The 22925-nt window shown below is 45.5% G+C and overlaps 1 protein-coding gene across 2 annotated transcripts in view; it reads right to left on the reverse strand.

Annotated features, from left to right (window-relative positions):
- The window catches only part of UNC79 (unc-79 subunit of NALCN channel complex), a 222922-nt gene that overhangs the window by 112391 nt on the left and 87606 nt on the right, over positions 1-22925 (reverse strand). For both annotated transcript variants that reach the window (XM_084840226.1, XM_084840236.1), the window contains 5 exons: positions 22692-22871; positions 19709-19774; positions 15789-16075; positions 3316-3498; positions 1341-1503 (listed from right to left, as the gene is read on the reverse strand). In XM_084840226.1, the coding sequence (XP_084696352.1) occupies positions 1341-1503; positions 3316-3498; positions 15789-16075; positions 19709-19774; positions 22692-22871 (879 nt within the window). The remainder of the gene's footprint in view (positions 1-1340; positions 1504-3315; positions 3499-15788; positions 16076-19708; positions 19775-22691; positions 22872-22925) is intronic.

The raw sequence follows: 22925 nt of genomic DNA on the forward strand, positions 1-22925 counted from the left end.
TACAATTTGCAAAATAAATTGTGAACCAGTAGCCTAATTCAATGATACTTTGAAATGCTAAGATTTTACATATAAGTCATTTATCTTGCCTGAAATGCTGATGTTAATTATTAGATCAAAAACCTTAGGAATATTTTGTTCCTATTCCTCATTCATTATATTTTTTATGCCCAAATATGAAAAGAGTTAGGTTTCTCTCTTCATTATAAAAGACAAGGATAGCCTAAACTTAATGCTGAGTTTTTCTTTCTGATTTACAAGTTTGCTGCCTCTGTTCTTTTTCTCGTTTAAACAGAACACTAAAATGATACATACGATTTCCACACTTTTTTTTAAGTGAGAACAAATTACATTTTTTATGATTGTTGATTATCTTTCAGATGTTCTAATGATTGCACATAAAGGGGAGTGGGATTGCAGCAGCAGGTTTCACTCCCAACCTACACATGTTCATTATCACATCAGTAGGAAACTCCTGCATGTACAACTGTATTTCCAGAAGGCTCTCTCCAAGTGATCTCTCCAGATCACGTGAAGAGGGCCCTCTAAGTGTACAGTTATATGCATAGGGGCTCTCTACAGACTTTGTAACAAACATATACAGACTTTATAGCAGGCATTTTTCTCCCACTCTCAAAATACTAGAACCTGGGGTCATCCTATGAAGCTGATTGGTGGGAGATTCAGGACAGATAAAAGGAAGGGCTTCTTCACACAGCACATAAACTATGGAATTCGCTACCATAGGATGTAGTGACGACCACTAATTTAGATGGCTTTAAAAGGGGGTTGGACAAATTCCTGGAGGGAAATGCTGTCAATGGCTACTAGCCCTGATGGTTCTGTGCTACCTCCAGTACCAGAGGCAGTGAGCCTATGTACACCAGTTTCTGGGGAACATGGGTGGGAGGGTGCTGTTGCGCTCATGTCCTGCTTGTGGGTTCCAGATGGACAGCTGATGGGCCACTGTGTGAACAGAATGCTGGACGAGATGGACCCTTGGTCTGATCCAGCAGGGCTCTTCTTATGTTCTTATAGCAGGTGATTCTCCTCACCCCATTCACTTGACAGGCTTTTTGATGTTTTTATTGTCCTGAAAATATTCATATTGTATATTTTTAAAAAGATAAACAGTATTTTCTTGTTCCCTTACAAATGAAACCACGACCAAACATTTTACCAACAGTTGATTAATAAAACCATTGCTCCATGGACCCAGTTCAGGCCATGGTAAGCTGGTCTCCTGGATTGAGACCAAACATTCCAGAAGGTGTTCTCTCCTCTTCAAGGGCATCCAGAGACCCCAGAAGTTTGGATTCATGTCTGATATTATATAATACCTTTTTCCTTCTCACTGTATCTGCTTATGTTGCTGTTGTCACTGTACAAAGGGCCAGCTGAGGCATGAGGCTTGCAGCTGTGATACTGGGCGTTTAGAGTGTTGACTGTTATATGGATGAGATGCAACATGATTTTGCTGATATCACAGTCTCTGTAAGGATACTGTCCAACAAGAAAAAAAGGAAAGAAGGTTCATTTAAACAGCAACAACAGTAACTTAACCATGGTTTATTTGTTCAGGTTGGATCTAATGCTGGTCATCTGCTAGCGGACTAGATTTCCCCTCCCCTTGCAGACTCACATATGCCCCCCCAAATCTGCTCCGGAGGGTTGGAAGGACCCTCTGGAGCAGATTTGGGGAAGGCGCAGGGATCTGCAGGGGAAAGGAAGTTCCATTGTGCCAACAGGAGTCATGCACAGTGAGTGGAAGTCCACTCATGCAACAGTGGATCTAACCCAACTTTTGTTTTTACAGCATGACTGTTTCTATCCATAGAATTCTAGTTCATTTTCAAAGCACAAGCCTACAAAAGATAAATATTTTCATGCAAGCACCTTTATTTGTTCTTGTGCCATCTTACATGCCCTCAGTGAGGGGCAATTTTAATCAATGGGGTTAAATATTAAGGAACACATTTCTGGATTCTGGAGAGCTTTGGGAATAGGTAATAAATAAGAAAACATGTAAATTAGTCTTTCCTTTTAACAATAAGTAGTATCTTTTGTATATTAAACTGTGATTTATGACACAAAAGAACCTTTGTTGATGTTGTGATGCAAGTAATTTTTTTTACATTTAAGAAATATTTATTTATTTATTTGATTTATACCCCGCTTTTCCACCCAAAAAACGGTGCTCAAGGTGGCTGACAGTAATAAAACCAAGATTAAAATAAAGTTAATTAAAACAAGCATAAAAACAAATCGATTAAAAACACAATTAAAACACAATAATAATAAAAGATATAAAAACAGCACCCAACCCAATAGAACCCACTTCAGCAACTGACCAGCTTACATACCAAAGGCCTGCTTGAATAAAACTGTCTTTGTCTGTTGGCAGAAGGACAGCACAAGAGGGAGAGAACCTAGCCTCCCTCGGCTAACCTTCCACAGCCTGGAAGCAGCCATTGAGATGGCCCTCTCTCACGTCCCCTCCAAACATGCCTCTGATGGTGGCCAGACCAAGAGAAGGGCCTCCCTGGAAGATCTTAAAACCTGGGCAGGCTCAAATGGAAGAATGTGGTCTTTCAGGTAGGCCAGTTCAAGGGCACAATCCTATGGTTCCTGGGAATATATCCCAAGGGCTGTGGGATTTTGCGGAACTCACTCTCCGTTCATGGAGAGGGAGGTTCACCAGCAGAGAAGGAGGTCCACTCACTCAAGTCTCCCCTGTGTGGTGGCGGGAGGTTCCACCACTGTTCCTCCTCCACCATTGGCAGAGGGGGCAAAAAGGAGGCACTCCCAGGTTGTGCTGGGGATGTACCAAGGGAGGCTTTGGGTCAACAAGATCCAAAGCTCCCTGTTCCCTTGACGTGTCCCAGGAATATGGTGGTGGTGGTGGTGGTGGTGGTGGAGAATTACGCTAATCCTGGGAAGGGAAAATTGGAAAAGACAAAAACATCTGGAAACAGCTAGGGCTAAAAGGAAAAACACAGAACTACCCACCCATCTTTCGCTCTGCTGCCACAAGCCTGGCAGGGCATAGGAAATGGTGGTTTGTCTGCTGCTGCTTCTCTCTCCCCCACCCTGTTGAACTGCTCTGCTCATGTTTAAGAGGCAGACCATTAGTGAACTAAACTTCTCTTATCATTTGACATCCCAACAGAAAACCAGTTTTGTGAACAGGGCCTCAGATATCACACATGCTCTTGTCTGCTCCGTTTCTAATCACCATCCTATCCAGCACAAATGCCACTTGCAGATGGCCACTAACATGGGAAAGATTCACAGAAGCAATGCAGGAGCACGTACCTTATACAAGATGACAAGCAATGCCTTCAGCCACATCTGCCGAATATGAGGCTTAAGGGACCAGAGGGAACAGCGAGGAGGCTGCTGGAAGTAATGTCTGAGCTGAGGGCATGTGCAATATTTCAGCACCTGAGCCACTAAAGGCAGGAGGTGTTTTCCCAAGTTAATATTATAGTCCATCACCTAAAATTAACATTGAATTAGAATTTAGAACACTTATTTTAAAAACCATTATTTTTAATATTGGCGCGGGCAAAATGGATTTCTATCATATCATAACAATTAATCAAGAAATGGGCTGCAAGCTTTAGCCCAGGGGTACAGAACCGCAAGTCATTTGGTGGTTTCCTGCCATTTGTGCAGGTTTTTCCCCATTCCAAAAGGTTGAAATGCCTCTCCTGTGGCTTAGTTAGTGGCTGGCTGGGGCATGCTGGGAGCTGTATGCCTTTTCTCTGTCTAAACATGCATAGGATTGCACCCTAAGAGTTTTAAGCTAAAATATGCTGGTATTTGAGATATTTTTGGTATTTTGGCTATGCCCCATTTGCCCTCAGCCCACCCACCACTGGAATGCGGCCCCCGAGAATTTATCTGAAATTGAATTCAGCCCTCAGGCTGAAAGAGGTTCAACACCCCTGCTTTAGACAATCCTATGCACACTTACCGGAACCCCCACCCCCACTCCTTGAACATAGGACTTATTTCTGTGTATGCACATATAAGATTGGGTTGCAAGTTTATTGATCAGCAGGACAGAGTATTAATGGAAATTAACGGTTGAGTTCACATGATCATCTGGAAGCCTATGCTGTGAGCCTCTGTACACCAGTTGCTGGGGAACATGGGTGGGAGGGTGCTGTTGCACTCATGTCCTGCTTGTGGGTTCCTGGTCAACAGCTGGTTGGCCACTGTGTGAACAGAATGCTGGACTAGATGGTCCCTTGGTCTGATCCAGCAGGGCTCTTCTTATGTTCTTATGTTCTTAAAATGTCCAGAGACATGGAATGCCATTTTCATTAGCTGCTTGCATGGTCTCAGGACACGAAGTCATCTTCTGTGACGCTGTCACTTTGATACTTGTCACTTCAACATTTCCCGCAGGCCAAAATTTCCAAAGCTCATTATTCAACTTGCCAGGTCAAACTATGAATCAGTGCTCACTATGAGCAGCAAGTACCCTGTCATGGACTGAAAATATGTGCCTCTGAACATGGAATGGGTCCACGAAATGGACATCTTGTACATGTGCACCGGAGAGCAGCTATTTTAAGTGCCGTTTTTAATTATAAAAGACCATTGATGTGTGTGGCACTTTACAAGATGAATGTTTTAAAAGAGTTCCATCTGATGGGAGTGAAAAGAAGCAAGGGGAGGGGAAGGAAGAATTAAACAAGAGCCTTAAGTGTGAGATTCAACCTACAGCTTTCTACCACCAGAGGAGGGAACCCTACCAAGGATGCCATAGAAGCTGGCTTTGCCCATTCCAAAAAGCAAGCAGGTAAAAGCAGGGACATGAGCGACTCACATTTTCAAACATTTCACACTTCTGATGTGAGGTACAAAGGGGGAACTTGCACATCTCTCTCATGGTGAAATGTGAGAGTTCCAAAGGTGAGACTTGCACTAGTCTGACGGTGGGCAACTGTTTTTCTGCAAGAACAGGCTCTTGACAGCCCACCAAACAGTTGTTTGGCAGGCTGCTGGTGTCACAATTCCCTTGGCCCCCTCTTTCCTTAAGCACTCACAAACACACAAAAGGAGAGGCTTCAGTCTCATGCCTTTAATTCATTATCCACAGTTCATTACAGATGCAAATCCTCAAAGACTCTCTGGCTACAAAGGAATGCCTCCAGGGGATTCAAATGGGATCACCGAAAGTTGCCCTCAGTTTGAAAGGTCGGCGATCTGGCTAGGCTAACTTAGGGAGGGAGGTCCCGCCCCTCTCATGCTGCTTCCCTGCGTAGCCTCTCACACATCGCTAACCAGCTCAACCGTCTAAGCTCCGCCCCGACGTTTCCCTCTTAGCTCTGCGCCACCGCCTCGCATCTCTTAGGTCACAGTCCTCAAGCCCCTCCTCCTGCTGCTCGCTGCTTCTCACAGAGGGGGGCAAGGGGGGCTTCAGGCCCGGCCATCTGGGAGTTGGTAACCTGAGAAGCATGCCTACCCATATCTGAACTGGCTTGTGACAAAGCCTCCCCCAGTTCTGGTGGCTCCTCTTCTGAACCTGAGCTGCTAATTATCTCCCTGCGCCCAGAATCAATCCTGACAGTTGGGAGCCAGATTTTGCTGCTGTACAGGGCATCTGGGGATGGCTTTCCTCATGCACCCTGTGTGGTGCCAGTGGTCGCAGCAGTGGTGGCAGGGATTGGGGGGACATGGTACCCACAGCAGGCCACTCAAGCAGCCTCTGAGAGCCACATGTGGCCCATGGGCCACAGGTTGCCTGACCCTGCACTAGTCCTATTCAGGTGTTTGGCACCTATGGGTACCAAATGTGTGAAGATGGTAGTGAGAATGCGTGAGCTGACCTGTGTCTGGTACCTGGTTTGGAGCCAGTCTGAAGGGTGCCTATGCAAGTACAGATGTACATGTGTAGGACTCATAGAATCATAGAATAGTAGGGTTGGAAGGGGCCTACAAGACCATCGAGTCCAACCCCCTGCTCAATGCAGGGATCCAAGTCAGAGCATCCCTGACAGATGGCTGTCCAGCCTCATCTTGAAAGGGAACCCTGGTCAATCAGCATTCCCGTCCTCATAGAGACATCTGTATAGATGTACACAAAACACAGGTACCAAGTGCCTGAATAGGGCTACTGCCTTGAAGGACTGCATGTGAGCGGGGAGAGCAATTTCATACCTTTACACAAGAAATGCAAAAAGCATAAGTGCGAGCCACTCTCACGTCTGCTTTTCACTGTTTCTTTTAAGATGCAAAGCCACCCACAGTTGCCCAGCAGAATAAGGGAACCAAAGTCTCTGGTAGCACAAGAGGTACGATACGTGCAGACCAGCACCAGACAACTTGGGCGCAGGTGCCGGGGCCCCAGAACCCTGGAAGGGCCCACTGCTGATGCCTGCCCTGTCCGTCCCCCCCCCACACACACACGCTTTTAAAAAAAATGCCTGGCCTGTCACTCCAAGTAGCACAAGATGACTGGCTCTATCTGCGAAGACCCATGGACTCGCCAGATATGCTGTCTCCCGGGAGGACGGATTAGAGACGTGACTGAAAGGTTGCCTGCACTCATAAAGCCCACTAACAGGTATCCCTTTCTTCTCATCCATGTGGGAACAAATGATACCGCCAAGCGGAGCTACGAAGAGATCATGTCAGACTTTGAAGCTTTGGGAAGGAAACTCAAGAACTTTGGGGCCCAGATAGTTTTCTCATCCATCCTTCCAGTAGTTAGAAGAGGGGTAGAAAGGGAAAGAAAAATACTCCAGGTGAATGACTGGCTACAAAGGTGGTGCTTGGATTCTGGGACCATGGGCTATACTTCCTATAAGATGGACTGTTGGCAAGGGACGGGTTGCACCTCACAAAAGCTGGGAAGAATGTGTTTGGCCACAGCATGAAGAACTTCATCAGGAGGGCTTTAAACTGAATCCTACAGGGAAGGGAGATGTAAAGTTAGGAGTAACAACGGACAAAGGCTCATTCACCGCAATGGAGAGAACAGCTCTAATAGTGCCCAATAATAGTCTTCACAAACATGTAGGAAGAAAGCCAGACTATGAAGCATATGGTCTTCGATGTCTATATACTAATGCCCCGAGTAAGGGAAACAAACAGAACGAACTTGAACTCTTAATACAGGAGGGAAATTATGACTTGATAGTTGCAACTGAGACTTGGTTGGATGACTGGAATACAGCAATTGAAGGATATAACTTGTTCAAAAAGAACAGGAGGAACAGAAAGGGAGGTGGAGTTGCACTATATGTTAAAAATACATATTTCTGCACAGAAATATAGGAGGATGAGCTTGGTAGCCCCATAGAAAGCATCGGGGTTAAAATAAATGGAGCAAAGAGTAAAAGGAATGTGGTGGTCAGAGTCTACTACCGGCCACCCAGTCAAGGAGAAGACAAGGATGACACTTTTGAAAAGCAAATTGCCAATGTTTCAAGGAAGCATGATGTAGTAGTAATGGGGCACTTCAATTTCCCCGATATTTGTTGGGAGACATATTCTGCAGAACATGGCCCCTCCAGGAAATTCCTGACTTTGTGGTGGATAACTTCCTCCTACAGAAAGTAGAGGAAGGAACTAGAGGATTGGCTATCCTTGACTTGATCCTAACCAACAGAGATGACTTGGTGGATAAAGTAGCAGTTACAGGAACTCTAGGGGAAAGCGACCACGTTATACTTGAGTTCTTGGTTCTAAAGGAAGCAAAAGCCGAGTGTAGCCAAACGCGTACCCTGGATTTGAGGAAAGTGAATTTTAATAAACTCAGAACAATGATAAGTAAAGTCCCATGGCAAGTGATTCTAACAAGAAAAGGAGTCCAAGATCAGTGGGAGTTTTTATAAAAGGAAATTCTCAAGGCACAATTACTAACAATTCCAACAAGAAAAAAAGGTGGAAGACAACAGAAAAAGCCAATGTGGCTTCACAAAAAACTTAGAGATGACGTGAAAACAAAAAAGCACACATATAGGAAGTGGAAGGAAGGACAAGCAAGAAAGGAAGAGTACAGGCAGGTAGCACAGAATTGCAGCGATGGCATCAGGAAGGCTAAAGCTGAGAACGAGATGAAGTTAGCAAGGGATGCTAAAAGCAACAAAAAGGCTTTCTTCAGATACGTGCATAGTAAAAGACAGAGGAAAGAAATGGTGGTTCAGCTATTAAATAAGGATGGCAAAATGATAACAGATGACAAAGAAAAGGCAGAGGTGCTCAATTCCTACTTTGGCTCAGTCTTCTCCCGAAAGAGGGTCTATGACCCCCCTGGCAAAGGCGAAGTACAGGCTGAAGGGGCAGGACTGCGGCTTGAGATCGATAGGCATATGGTCAAGGAACACCTAATTACTCGGAATGAGTTCAAATCTCCAGGGCCAGATGAACTGCATCCTAAAGGAACTGGCAAAAGAGCTCTCAGAACCACTGTCTTTTTATCTTTGAGAAATCATGGAGGATGGGTGAAGTGCCAGATGACTGGAGGAGGGCTAATGTTGTCCCTATCTTCAAAAAGGGTAAAAAGGAGGAACCTGGGAACTACTGACCAGTCGGTCTGACACCAATCCCTGGGAAAATTCTGGAGCAGACGATAAAGCAATCAGTCTGTAAGCACCTTGAAAACAATGCAGTGATTACTCGAAGCCAACATGGATTTGTCAAGAACAAATCCTGCCTGACGAATCTGATCTCATTTTTTGCTCAGGTAACCTCCCTTGTGGACCGTGGGAATGCTGTAGACATCATATACCTCGACTTCAGCAAAGCTTTCAACAAAGTGCCCCATGATATCCTGATGAGCAAACTAGCTCAAAATGGGCTAGATGAAACAACAATCAGGTGGATCCACAGTTGGCTACAGAATCGGACTCAAAAGAGTGCTGATCAGTGGGATCTTCTCAAACTGGGGAGAGGTAACGAGTGGGGTACCAGAGGGCTCAGTCCTGGGCCCAGTGCTCTTCAACATTTTTATTAATGACTTGCAAGAGGAGGTGCAGGGAATGCTTATTTGCAGATGACACAAAATTGGGCGGGATAGCTAATACTTTGGAAGACAGAAACAAAATTCAAAGTGATCTGGATAGACTGGAGCGCTGCGCAGAAAACAACAGAATGAAATTGAATAGGGATAAATGCCAAGTTCTGCACCTAGGAAAAAGAAACCAAATGCACAATTACAAGGTGGGGGATACGTGGCTCAACAACACTACAAGTGAGAAGGATCTTGGAATTGTTGTAGATCACAAACTGTACATAACCCAACAATGTGATGTGGCTGCAAAAAAAGGCAAATGCTCTTTTGGGCTGCATTAATAGAAGTATAGCTTCCAAATCCCAGGAAGTACTAGTTCCCCTCTACTCAGCACTGGTTAGGCCTCATCTGGAGTACTGTGTTCAGTTCTGGGCACTGCACTTTAAGAAGGATGCAGAAAAGCTGGAGAGGGTTCAGAGGAGGGCAACAAAGATGATCGGGGGCCTAGAAACAAAGCCCTATGCAGAGAGACTGAAAGAACTGGGCATGTTTAGTCTTGAGAATAGAAGACTGAGGGGAGATATGATACCACTCTTCAAGTACTTGAAAGGTGGTCACAGAGAGGAAGGCCAGGATCTCTTCTCATTCTCGATCATCCCAGAATGCAGGGCATGGACTAATGGGCTCAAGTTACAGGAAGCCAGATTCTGGCTGAATATCCGGAAAAATGTCCTGACTGTTAGAACAATATGACAATGGAACTAATTACCTCGGGAGGTGATGGGCTGTCCCACACTGCAGGCATTCAAGAGGAGGCTGGACAGCCATCTGCCAGGGATGCTCTGACTTGGATTCCTGCATTGACCAGGGGGTTGGACTCGATGGTCTTATAGGGCCCTTCCAACCCTACTATTCTATGATTCTATCCACACTTTTAATTGTACCCAATGCCCCTGAGGTAGCTTCACTCTGGGGCACTATGGGAAAAAGAAAAAAGGGTAAGACTCAGTCCCCCAAGGCTGCCACTATAGCTAGGTAAGCCCACCAGGGCCCACTGACAGAGGAGCGGGCCCATCGAAGAACACTTCCCAGGGTGCTGTGCGGTAGCATAATTTGCCCAAGCGTCTGCCCATCATGTTCTTTGTGTTAGTTGCCTTTGACATTTCTTCCAGTTCAGATTATGATGTCTGCACTGAAGGTGGTGGATCAGACCAAAGGCCTATCTAGGTCTGCATTCTGTTCCCACAGTGTCCAACCTGACACCCATGAGAAGCCCACGAGGGCATAGACATGCTCACAGATGGGCTGGAGTCCAGGCTCTTGCTGGGGCCTAACACTGCAGGGCTTTGCCAAATGCTATCCAGGCAGATCACAGCTAGCTACAGTCACTTTCAAATAATCTTGTCCAATACCACCCTCTGGTGGACTAGCATCCAACTGATGTTCTCAGTTCTGGCCGCTCCTTTCAAAAGCAGCAGCAATATCCACATGTTTCAACAATAAAGTGTGCCATAGGGCACAGCAAACAATACAAAAGGAAAAATATCTAAAACAGAGATATAAAATATGAGGAATTGGGCTTCTCAGTTAACATTAAAACCATAACTAAAACATATTCTTCATAAAAGCCTCCAGTTATTACTTTAACATTCTCAGAATAGAGAATCACCTTTGCAGTCCACTGACACTTTATTTATTTATTTATTTATTTATTTATTAAATTTATTAATCGCCCATCTGGCTGGTCACCCAGCCACCCTGGGCGATGTACAACATACAACAAAACAGTTCAAAACAGGGGGAGTGTGACCTTGTTGATTCTCCTTGATCTTTCGGTGGCTTTCGATAGCATCGACCATGGTATCCTTCTGGGACGATTGTTTGAGCTGGGAGTGGGAGGCACTTCACTGCAGTGGTTTCGCTCCTAATTGGGATGGTCAGCTCCAGAAGGTAGTGCCTAGGGAATATTGCTCAGCCCTGTGGATTCTCCAGTATGGGGTTCCACAAGGGTCAGTTTTGTCCCCCATACTATTTAACATCTACATGAAACCATTGAGTGTGGGCATCTGGAGTTTTGGAATTCGTTGTCATCAGTATGCTGATGACACGCAGCTCTATTTCTCCTTTTCATCTTCTTCAGGTGAGGCTATGGATGTGCTAAATCGGTGCCTGGATGCACCAATGGACTGGATGCGGGCTAATACACTGAAACTCAATCCAGACAAGACTGAGATGCTGTTGGTAGGTGGTTCTTCTGACCAGATGGAGGGTACTCAACCTGTTCTGGATGGGGTCGCACTGCCCCTGAAGAAGCAGTTCATAGCTTGGGGGTTCTCCTTGAGCCATCTTTGTCACTTGAGGCTCAGGTGGCCTCTGTGGCACACAGCGCCTTTTACCAACTTTGGTTGGTGGCCCAGCTACACAAGGATAACCTGGCTTCAGTTGTCTATGCTCTGGTAATCTCTAAGTTAGATTACTGCAATGCACTCTACATGGGGCTGCCTTTGGAGATGGTTCAGAAGCTGCAGCTCATGCAAAATGCGGCGGCCAGATTGATAACGGGGGACCGGAAGGTCCAAACATACAAGACCGACTCTGGCCTGCTTGCACTGGTGAGCCCGATTCAAGGTGCTGGTTTTAACCTATAAAGCCTTAAACGGCTAGGGACCACAATACCTGACGGAGCGCTAAGGCCCTCCTCCGGCTGCTCCGAGGGAAGCCTGGAAGACAGCAACAAGGGAGAGGGCCTTCTAGGTGGTGGCCCCCAAATTATGGAATGATCTCCCCAACGAAGCCTGCCTGGCACCAACATTGTTATCTTTTCAGCACCAGGTTAAGACCTTTCTCTTCTCCCAGGCATTCGGCAGCATATGATAAGTTTTAATTGATCCTGGAATGGCTTACGGTTATGGTTGTCTGCTTTGAAATTGCTTGTTGAAGTTGTTTTAGATATAAGTTCTTGTGTATATTGTTTGTAGGTGGGTTTTTTATGGAATTGGCTTTAAAATCTGTATATTGCATTTTTAAAAGTTATAATCTTTGTAAACCGCCCAGAGAGCTTGGCTATTGGGCGGTATAGAAATGTAATAAATAAATAAATAAATAAATAAATAAATAAATAAAATGGGTGAAGAATGAATAACGGGCTAAGTCCTCTGTGCAACCACCTCCACAGTTAATCTATCCCTTTAAGCAGGAATGCAAGAGGGGCAACCTGAGGACCACAGGCAAGCTTTGCCTGGTGGCCCCCACACCCCAGCATCTGCCACCGCTGAAGAAAGGGAGGAGCTGCTCTAGGAACAGGCTCTATGGTTCCTGCCATAGAAGCCTCATCCCTAGAGTGTCCCTGGAGCATGGAAGAAGTGCTTACAGGGTAGTATCCAATGGGGGCCATGTGCACACGGCCAGCCCCACCAGCTCCCGGTCCGTGAGCACACAGCCTTGTCAGCCCAGGTCCATGCATGGCCCCTACTGATATCACGCTTCCAGGGGCAAGCTCCAACATGCCCATCTCTGGAAAGAGCATGCTGCACTCTTTCTGGAAACGCGTGTTTTTGCCCGTGTCAGAGCTTGCCCCTGGAAGCACGCAGCCGATACTGTGGCTGCGTGTGGTAGGGGCTGCGTGTGGACCTGAGCTGGTGGGGCTGTGCACATGAGGACCAGGGCTGGCTTGGCACACACATCCCTTATTGGATACCATGGTTCCTACCAGTTTCATAGGATGATGTCAGGAATGAATCTGAGCGTGTGGAGATGTCTGGCAGCTCAGATGCAGAATCAGAATGGGAACAGCAAGAACGGAGGGAGGCACCCTCCCGAGCGAGCCCAGATATGGCGAGACTTTCTTCCCAAGACCTGGACACACAGATGGCTCAGCCTGAACGGCTTCTCCATTCCTCCATCATGAGAACTCAAGTTTCGGAGGGAGAGGAGGAGGAAAGTGAGGTGCATGACTTGAGGGATGTTAGTGTCCATTGCAGAGTGAAGAGGGGAAAGTTAGGGGCAGGGCTCAGATGCTCTGCCAGGTTGGCCATTCGTGGAAGCCAACGTAGGAGGGAGCCACCCTAAGGGAGGGGCATCCCTGCAAAGCAAGTCTGGCTGTGAAGTTCATGCCCAGACTGCTGGCAACTTCTCTAACTTCCACTTGGTCTCCTCTATTGATATTCATAGATGCATGGATTAGCTGGTTCTATGCAGTCTGAGTGTTTCCTAGAATCTGCATTTGTAAAGAAGGTAGTTGTTTACTAATAAAGTAGCATTAGCCTGAAGCTTTGTTTCCTGGAGTGTGTTGATTGTGAAGGCGGAGGACAAAGGAACATGACAGATCCTCGAGGAACAAGGCTCCTCTGGCAGGAACCTTGGAGCCTGTTCCTAGAGCATTTTTTTTTCCTTTTGGGAGAAGTCTTTGGGTTGGGCTGGCTGGGGAGGGAGCTTCAAAACCTTGATGAGATGACATGGAAGAGATGCTGATGCTGCAAGACTGAGATCTGTTGCTGCTGGGAGTGGGTTTTATGTGTATACACATGCACATGTCTGGCCCCCACTACTCCAGCAGGCACCCAATGCAGCTTAGGGGCTGAAAAGGTTGTGCTTGTTTTTCAGTCGTTAAGTCTCTTCATGACCCCATGGACCATAGCACGCCAGGCCTTCCTGTCCTCCGCTCTCTCCCGGAGCGTGCTCAAGTCCATATTCATTGCATCGGTGATGCTATCTAGCCATCTCATCCTCTGCCGTCCCCTTCTCCTTTTGCCTTCAATCTTTCCCAGCATCAGGGTCTTTTCCAGGGAGTTTTCTCTTCGCATTAGGTGGCCAAAATATTTGAGCTTCAGCTTCAGGATCTGTCCTTCCAATGAGCACTCAGGGTTTATTTCCTTTAGGATGGACTGATTTGACCTCCTTGCAGTCCAGGGGACTCCTAAGAGTCTTCTCTAGCACCACAGTTCGAAGGCATCAATTCTTCGGCGCTCAACCTTCCTTATAGTCCAGCTCTCACAGCCATACGTTGCTACTGGGAAAACTATAGCTTTGATTATACAAACCTTTGTTGCCAAGGTGATGTCTCTGCTTCTTACTATGCTGTCTAGGTTTGCCATAGCTTTCCTCCCAAGGAGCAAGCGTCTTTTAATTTTAGGGCTACAGTCACCGTCTGGGTGATCTTGGAGCCCAAAAAAGTAAAATCTGTCACTGCTTCCACTTCTTCCCCTTCTATATGCCAGGAAGTGATGGGGCCAGATGCCATGATCTGAGTTTTTTTCATGTTGAGTTTCAAACCAGCTTTTGCACTCTCCTCTTTCACCCTCAACAAGAGGCTCTTTAGATCCTCTTCGCTTTCTGCCATTAGGGTGGTATCGTCTGCGTATCTGAGGTTGTTGATCATTCTCCCGGCAATCTTAATTCCGACCTGTGATTCATCCAACCCGACGTTTCTCATGATGTACTCTGCATATAAATTAAAGAAGCAGGGCGACAGTATACAGCCTTGTCATAGTCCTTTCCCAATTTTGAACCAATCGGTTGTTCCATGTCCGGTTCTTACTGTTGCTACTTGACCCTCGTACAGGTTTCTCAGGAGACAGGTAAGGTGTTCTGGTACTCCCATCTCTTTCAGAATTTGCCACAGTTTGTTGTGATCCACACAATCAAAGGCTTTAGTGTAGTCAATGAAGCAGAAATAGACTTTTTCTGGAATTCTCTTGCTTTCTCCATGATCCAGCGAATGTTGGCGATTTGATCTCTAGTTCCTCTGCCTCTTCGAAACCCAGCTTGTACTTCCGGTAGTTCTCGGTTCACATACTGCTGCAGCCTAGCTTGTAGGATTTTGAGCATAACCTTGCTGGCATGTGAAATGAGCGCAATTGTACAGTAGTTTGAACACTCTTTGGCATTGCTCTTCTTTGGAATTGGAATGTAAACTGACCTTTTCCAGTCTTGTGGCCACTGCTGAGTGTTCCAAATGTGTTGGCATATTGAGTGCAGCACTTTAACAGCATCATCTTTTAGGATTTTAAATAGCTCAGCTGCAATAGTGTCATCTCTGCTAGCTTTGTTGTTAGCAAGCCCCTTCGCCACAACAAGGCAGTGATCCATGAAGGGGGAAAAGGTTGTTTGCCCCTGCCTTAAAAGAATGTGATGGTACATGCCTTCCAAATAAGCAGTCACCATATTTTTTTTTTAACAGCACAGCTACTGATGAGGGTGGAAGCCGAAACATTTAGTTCAAAATATAGTTTTTAAAATACTCTGTTGTTAGTCTTACTAACTTTCTCTTGCACACACACATGTATCTTTTTAGTATTATATTTTTATATTTTTGTCTCCATTTTTGTACATTGAGTTATCTTAGTTTTTATTGTACTTAATTGTATTTCATTGATTTTATTGTGTTTTATTTTATACTTATGTACATCAGCCTGAGAGCTTCAGCTATAGGCCGACTCACAAGTTGAATGAATTTATAAATAAATCCACAATCCACCAAAGTACTTGCATCATGCAACCTCTGTTTACTCAGTGGGACATGCATGGAAATCAATGGAGGCCAAGAGCTAGCATTCTGTAAGAATTCCTACTCCTGAGTGTCCAAACCAAGATGATTAAAAGCCTTGTATTTTCCAAATGAGAGATGGTGAGCTTTTCTAAAAGACTGCATGCCTCTAGCTGTGCCTTTTTTCATACAAAAAAAAGAGTTCATGCATTATGAAATCCTCTTGACTGTAGCTATAAAATTCATTTAAAGTGTCTGCAATTCAGCCAGCCAGGCCATGACTGAATAACATAATAGTTTCCACCAAACAGAAACAGCATAAAGCTGACTTACCTGAGCAATCCCTGCGATAAAAGCATTAAAACATGTTGAAATGCGCATTTTTTGAGGTGCAATCATAAAGCATCCTTCCTGTTGATCGTAACCCAGCAAGACGTACAGGTGGCGCTTGACGGTGTTAAAGGCTTTAGCACTGCTGATGTCTGACTCTGCACTACTCTCATCCTTCGCCATAAACTTCATCAGCACAGTAATGAGTTGGTGGACAGTCTGATGGTCAATGCCAGCATCCTCTGGAAGAAGGTCCTTTATGGTGTTATCATTCTCCGGAGAAGGTTGCCCTATGAGCACAGAAAAGAACAGGTTATAATCCACAGATGAACAATGTAACAATGGAAAGGTCCTTTTGATATATATTTTTAGTTCTAACAACCTTTTGAAATATAACATCATTTAATCAATGGCAATACATACTTATGAGTGAATAATACTTCTGATTTGCCTCCTAAGCAAATGAATTAAATAAAATGTTCTTATCTCTGTGCAATTATTATTTATCAGATCAAGAGATTGGACAGACTAAGGACTGATGAATCTGTTTCGCTTTCTATACAATTCACCGTTTTTTCAAGAACAAGTTTGTTCTATCCCATTTCTGCATCAGTTTGCAAATTTTGTTGAAGTCCACAGGAAAATGTGTATGCATCTTTGTCCACATGAAAATGTGTATGCAATTTTGCATGCCATTTCCCCTAATGTACTCATTTTTTGCCAGTAGTTTCCCCTAATATATACCTTTCTGTGTATGATTTTCCCTAATGTACGTATTTTGTACACAAGTTTCCTTAATGTATGCATATTTTGATCTGAGAACCGCATCCCAAAACAGAGGGTTTGTGTTCAGGAAGCATGAATTCATAATAAAATGTGAACTAAATAAATTTCTCCCCCATTCCTACAACTAGATAAGCAAGGTTCCTTGAGCAAAACCACTCTCTTTCTTCTGTATGTGCACTGAGTGCTGTCCCTGCTACCTAATCCGGGATTCAAAGGGTGTCTCTACATTAGCAAAAACACCTGCAAAACCCCCACATCCTTACCAGGGCTTTCTACTTTTGGTTTCTTTGCAAGATTCGGAGAGGCTCCTTTCCATGGCAGACATGTGGTTTGAAACGAGGGAGCACCTCCCTCCCTCCCTGGGATGTGTGCAAAGGAGCGGGGGGGGGGGTCTTAATTTTGTCGCTTAACTTGAGCTGTACTGTTTCCTCACAGACCCCAGGAAAGCTACAACATACTTCTGAGAAGATGTACGATTGTGCTGTAAGTCCTTGATACGCTTACTTGGGAGTAAGCCCCACAGAACTTAATAGGGTGTTCTGAATCAACAAAGGATGTTGATTCTGAGCTTGGTGGGGTGGGGGATCAGATCTGTCTCCCTTGGTTGCAGGGAGGCATTTTAGTCTCTTCTCCCTCTGATCAAGAAATGTGTTCAAGCCTTTACATGGCAGACATGTGGTTTGAATCGAGGAAAGTCCTTCCTTGGCAAGTTCATAGCGCTACGCTGGCATTTCACACTGCTGGTGGAGGAATGGAGGAGCCGTTCAGGCTGGGCCATCTGTGTGTCTTGGGAAGAAAGTCTCGCCATATCTGGGCTCTCTAGGGAGGGTGCCTCCCTCTGTTCTTGCTGTTCCCATTCTGATTCTGTTCTTGCTGTTCCCATTCTGATTCTGCATCTGAGCTGCCAGACATCTCCACATGCTCAGATTCATTCCTGACATCATCCTATGAAACTGGTAGGAACCATGGTATCCAATAGGGGATGTGTGTGCCAAGCCAGCCCTGGTCCTCATGTGCACAGCCCCACCAGCCCAGGTCCACAAGCAGCCCCTACCACATGCAGCCACAGGGTTTTTTTTTTTTTTAATATTCCAGCTTATCTCCAATCTTTTTGAAAGTGGGATAAATGGGAAAGGTACAGGGGATGTCCTGGAGGTTGACAACATAGTGTGAAGGACCCGCAAACTTCTGTGAGTGTCCAGTCACAAGAGTGCAATAAATTGCTCATGCAGAGATACCCAAAGTAACTTACGAACATCAAAGAGCATTGCTGGATCAGACCAAAGGTTCATCTAGTCCACCATTCCGTTTGTTCGTTCATTCATTCATTCATTCATTCATTCATTCAAGCATTACAGCCTGCCTATGATGAACTCAAGCTGACTAACAAATAAAAACATATAACACACAAAACTAAAAACAAATCTAACCATAAAAAAACAGCAGTAAAAACAGCATGAAGACCTTATAAGCAACAATAGAACTAAAACTATATCAAGGTTCAAATAAAAACTGCATGCTGGAATAAAACAGTTTTGACCCCATTTAGAAACGGACAGAGAAGGAGCCAGATCGGGTGGACACAAGCATCGCCAAAAAGGTGAAATGCATCACCAAGGAGAGGATAAACAAGGACAGAGATTTGCATAAAATTTGCCTGTGTATAGATGGACATTTAGAAAGAATTACTATAATTTAGGTGGAAATACAACACACCTCACCATAGTGGGGATGACAGTGACCAGGTGATCTGTAGGCCTGCTCAGGCTGCTGTGAAGGTACCGACTGGCGACGGTCAGCTTTAAGGGCCCTGCTCTCCCTTTTTTTGGTTCTTTATCTTTAAACTGGACTTAGACTAGACAACCCTTCAAATAGAGGATGCCTTCAAATAGAGGGCTGTCCTCTGTAAAGTAGGACACACAGCCAGTCTACGTCCAGACAAGCCTCTCTTAGGAGGCTGTTCCATAGTTTAGACACCCAAAATGGGGGGGGGGGTCTGAAGTAGTGATTGCTGGATGTGCCCAATCTCGTCTGATCTCGGAAGCTAAGCAGGGTCAGCCCTGGATGGGAGACTGCCTGGGAATCTGGCTTCCTACACTGAGCAGGGGGCTGGACTCGATGGCCTTGTAGGCCCCTTCCAACCCTATGATTCTATTATTCTAAGTAGTGATGGGGTGAGATCCAAAACAGGGGGATGAGATACTGGCTTTGTTGAGATCCCCTTCCAAGATCCATTTAGGATTTGGCCCATAGCTCTCCCATGTCTAGAAAAACCTAAACTGCAATGATTTTTGGAGGGTGCCAGAGCCCTTTCCACCCTCTTCCTTTTCCAAACTTACCTGGATGCACTGGCAGCTGCTAGGACAGTTCGCAATGGGTGCCATTGTAGGGCCTCTGTTAGGTTCTAGGGCCTCTGGGAAATATGGAAAATACAGTTTCCATGATTCCCAATGTCCAAGAACCATAGGAACTTCATTTCATCCTGGAGGCCACTGTGCATGCTCACAACAGTGTCTATGACGTGAAGGAAGCCCTACCACAGCACCCACCATTAGCCTGCCCTGCCCCATCCAGAAAATCTAAGATTTAGAAGCAGGTGGCAATAGGTAACATCAAGGACTCTGGGAAGAGACTGATTTGCAATTTGGGGGTCAGATTATGCTGGCAAATGTCTGGAGGAAGTTCAGCAACATACGCTTCACCCCTTCAATTATTTCTGGTACACACCAGGGTGGGAGAAGTCTGCTTCTTGCTAATGAGAAGTGCAACTGAACAAGTTGAAGGACGCAATCCTATGCATGTTTAGACAGAAAAATGTCCTACAATTCCCAGCATGCCCCAGCCAGCAGGGCTGGCTGGAGGGGTGCTGGGAGTTGTAGGACTTTTTTCTGTCTAAACATGCATAGGATTGCACCCTAAATCAGTGTCTAAACGCTAAGAATTCTTGTTGTGCAGACCACACTGAATATCTGAATGTTTGACCATACTGAATATCTGAATGTCTGCAGAAACATTCCTCTTTGTCCTGCAACCAGTTATGGAGGACAGGAAGGCCTGGCGTGCTATGGTCCATGGGGTCATGAAGAGTCAGACACGACTTAACGACTGAACAACAACAACACAAATGCAGCATTCACCTTGCATTTCTTCTGGTGTCCCACCAAGCGCTGGAGCAGATTGTTCCTGTCTGGTCAGCCTCGCAGCTAAAAAAAGGAAAAGTCCTATTTATTATTGTTGTTGCTGTTGTTGTTATGACACTAAAGACAGCTTCTGTGTATGTATGGCACTCTCAGTAGCTGTAGCTCAGTGCTAGAACACATGCTTTGCAAGCAGAAGGTCCCTGGTTCAATCCTTGGCATCTACAGGCAGGGCTAGGAAAGACTTCTGTCTCAAACCCTGGAGAACTGCTGCCCAGCAGTGTGGATGAGTTCCCCCATCTGGCCACCAGCTTCTTCCCCAGGCAGGGAAAAACTCTTATCTCCAATCAGCAGCTAACTGGAGATAAGAGCTTTTCCCATTGTGGTACACTGGTTGGGGAGGTTTAAACCTCCTCACCCCACTCCTCAGCTGGTGTGTATGTGTGTGTGTGTGTGTGTGTGAGAGAGAGAGAGGGGGGGGGAGGGAGAGGGGGAGAGAGAATGGAGTGTGCCATGCCCACTGCTGGCATGCAGCTCCAGGGAGATTTCCTGGGTGGCAATCTGGCCCTTGAGTCAAAAATGGTTCTCCACCCCTGGTGTAAACAATGCTGAGCCAGATGGACCAATGATCTGACTTGGTATAAAGCAGCTTCCTATGACCTGTGCATCAGTCCCTCTACAACCAGGGAAAGCGTCTGAGGACACCGAGGATGTAGACTGGGTACAGGAATTACAAATCTCGGGAAAAATCCCAGAAGGCACTGCCCTACCAGAAACCTCAGTGTGAGGAGAACCCAAGGATCCAGATCTTGCCACCGCCTACATCAGGGGTCCCCAACCTTTTTGAACCTGTGGCCACATTTCAGAATTTGAGGCCATGCTGTGGGCACCACCACAAAATGCCTCATCAGTGGATTGCTGCTTCAGCATCTACCTATCATGTTTATGGATCTTAGGCTGCGTCTTATTCAACAAAAACGTTTGCTTCATGGCCATTGCACACTTCAATGTCCCTTTAATAAGGGATGGTCTAATTCATCTCATTTCTGGCAATGCAATACAGCTAATGCTTCTTTTAAACACATGTTTTGGCAATGTCCAATAGTTGCTTCTTTTGGGGAGGAGGTTATTACAAAGATAAATTTTGTACTGCAACAGCCTTTAATATTCGCTGATGTACACGCTCTTTTAAATTATTTACCTCTTTAATGGAAATTAACAGATGTTAGTGTAAATAGATTCTCCGCACCCTTTTGACAGCCAAAAAGCTGATATTACAACATTAGAAGGATAAACACTCACCTCCTATACTGCAATGGATTGAGAACCTCATAACACTATGAATATTCGAATGGGTGGCATATAGTCGCCACCTGCAAATGGATACTTATTTGGATATTTGGTCCACTTTTGTTGAAGCCTAGGTAGAAATGCTAGAAAACTATATGCATTTGATATAAATCCATGTATGTATATTAAAAATGGGGGGAAATAACAATAACAATAACAACAATTATTATTGATGTTATTTGGGTGCCTGCAGGCGCTGTGGTGGGGACCCCTGATCTACATGGCCTGAGGAGGTTGCTCTGTCCTCCTCCTCCTCCTCAGACTCCATTTCTGAACCCTCCACAGAGCTAAAAACTCTGCAGTGCCTGAATAGCACAGCCTCCTTAAGAACCAATGGCTCCTTCAGTGGGGGCAGAGCTGGGGAGCCTTTGGGTCTGACGAGGCTTTGGAAGAGGGAGTGTTTGGCGCTCAAGCCCCACCTCTGCCTTGTACTGAGTTTGTGGCCTTGGGCAAGTCACTTCTCTCCATCTGCCTAGTTTGCCTTCTGAAAAACAAGAAAAGAATGAACAACAAGGATGTCGTGTTGCAGTAGCAAATGTGTGTGAGAGGAGTGGTTTGGTGTTTAGGGCTCAGACCCCATCTCTCCCTTATTCAAGTCGCTTGCACCAATCTGGTCTAGTAATCTGTTTCCAGCCATGGCTAACAAATGCCTCTAGGACGTTTACAAGTGGGATGTGAAAATAACAATATTTCCCCATTGTTTGTACCCAGCATCTGGTATCCAGGTGCCTCTGAACCTGGGGATTCCATTTAGCTATAGCAGATGACAAAAGGTGCTTGCCTGGGCAGACCTGGGTAGAGCAGGCAAGAGGAGGTTTGGGTGGATGGAGTGGAGGAAAGGTGTGGTGAGAATGACTGAGCAGGAGAAGGGACTTGGAGCTGCTCCGCTTTTGGAGGCACCTGCCACCAGTGGATGCAATGCTGGGTCGCTGTTATTGTTGTTGCTATTGCAAGGAATCCCTGAGCAGTTCAATATGACATACATGGTTTAATGAAGTGTTTCTCTAGCAGTTGATAAAATAGATATACCAAGAGCAATCTCAATTCTCCGAGTGCTCCTCATGATGCCAAAACAGCATGATCTGCACACAAGACAAAGGTATCAGCAGGTTTAGGAGAACCCCAAGGTTTGCAGAAGTACAAAAAGAAAACCTTTAGGAAAAACCCTCGGCGGTGTGGGAGCCACAAAAAGAGCCCAATAAGGCCTGAGCATGCACAGTGGCCGTGGCATGTTGACAGACTTTGGGGTGGGGGGTGGGGGACAGAAAACCAAGGGGAAGAGGGGATTGAATGGGGTATCCTGGAAGAGGACAGGATTATGGAGAGCAACCATCCACAGGAGCACTCCACCCAACTACGTATTGTTGCAAGTCTCTTTTGTAAAATAGTAATAATAAATATAAGCATATGGTACATTATACTTAGTACATCGTCCCATAGGTTGTCACGAACATGATCCCGAGTGTTGATTTGTGAATAAGTCAAGCCGTTCGTAGAATTAATTTATCAGTTGGCTGGTGTGGTTGGTTAAAATCACTGTCCTAAATCTAAATTTCCACCTAGAGGTGATTTTGCAACAGAGTTAAAATGAAGGAAAATTGCGGGGGGGGGGGGGGGGAGAAAGATACTCAACGGATTTTGGACGTCAAGGTTTCTGGAAGAGAAAGTGCCCTCTTGGACTCCACCGGACCCTTCACACTGTCCCTCAAAGAACGCACACTCTTCTGTCGATTCCGGGCAAACCGGGCCCTCTTGATCTTCCACATTGCCGTATCGCTTAAGTTAGCGACATTCGTCCGCACAGCTGTGATTGCTTTGCAAACAGGATTTAAACAAGTCAGGTTTCATTTTGTAGCATGTTTCAGAC

This window comes from Heloderma suspectum, chromosome 1 (assembly GCF_057233095.1).
Source record: "Heloderma suspectum isolate Gila_16-S chromosome 1, 16-S_ref, whole genome shotgun sequence".
Lineage (NCBI taxonomy): Eukaryota > Metazoa > Chordata > Lepidosauria > Squamata > Helodermatidae > Heloderma > Heloderma suspectum.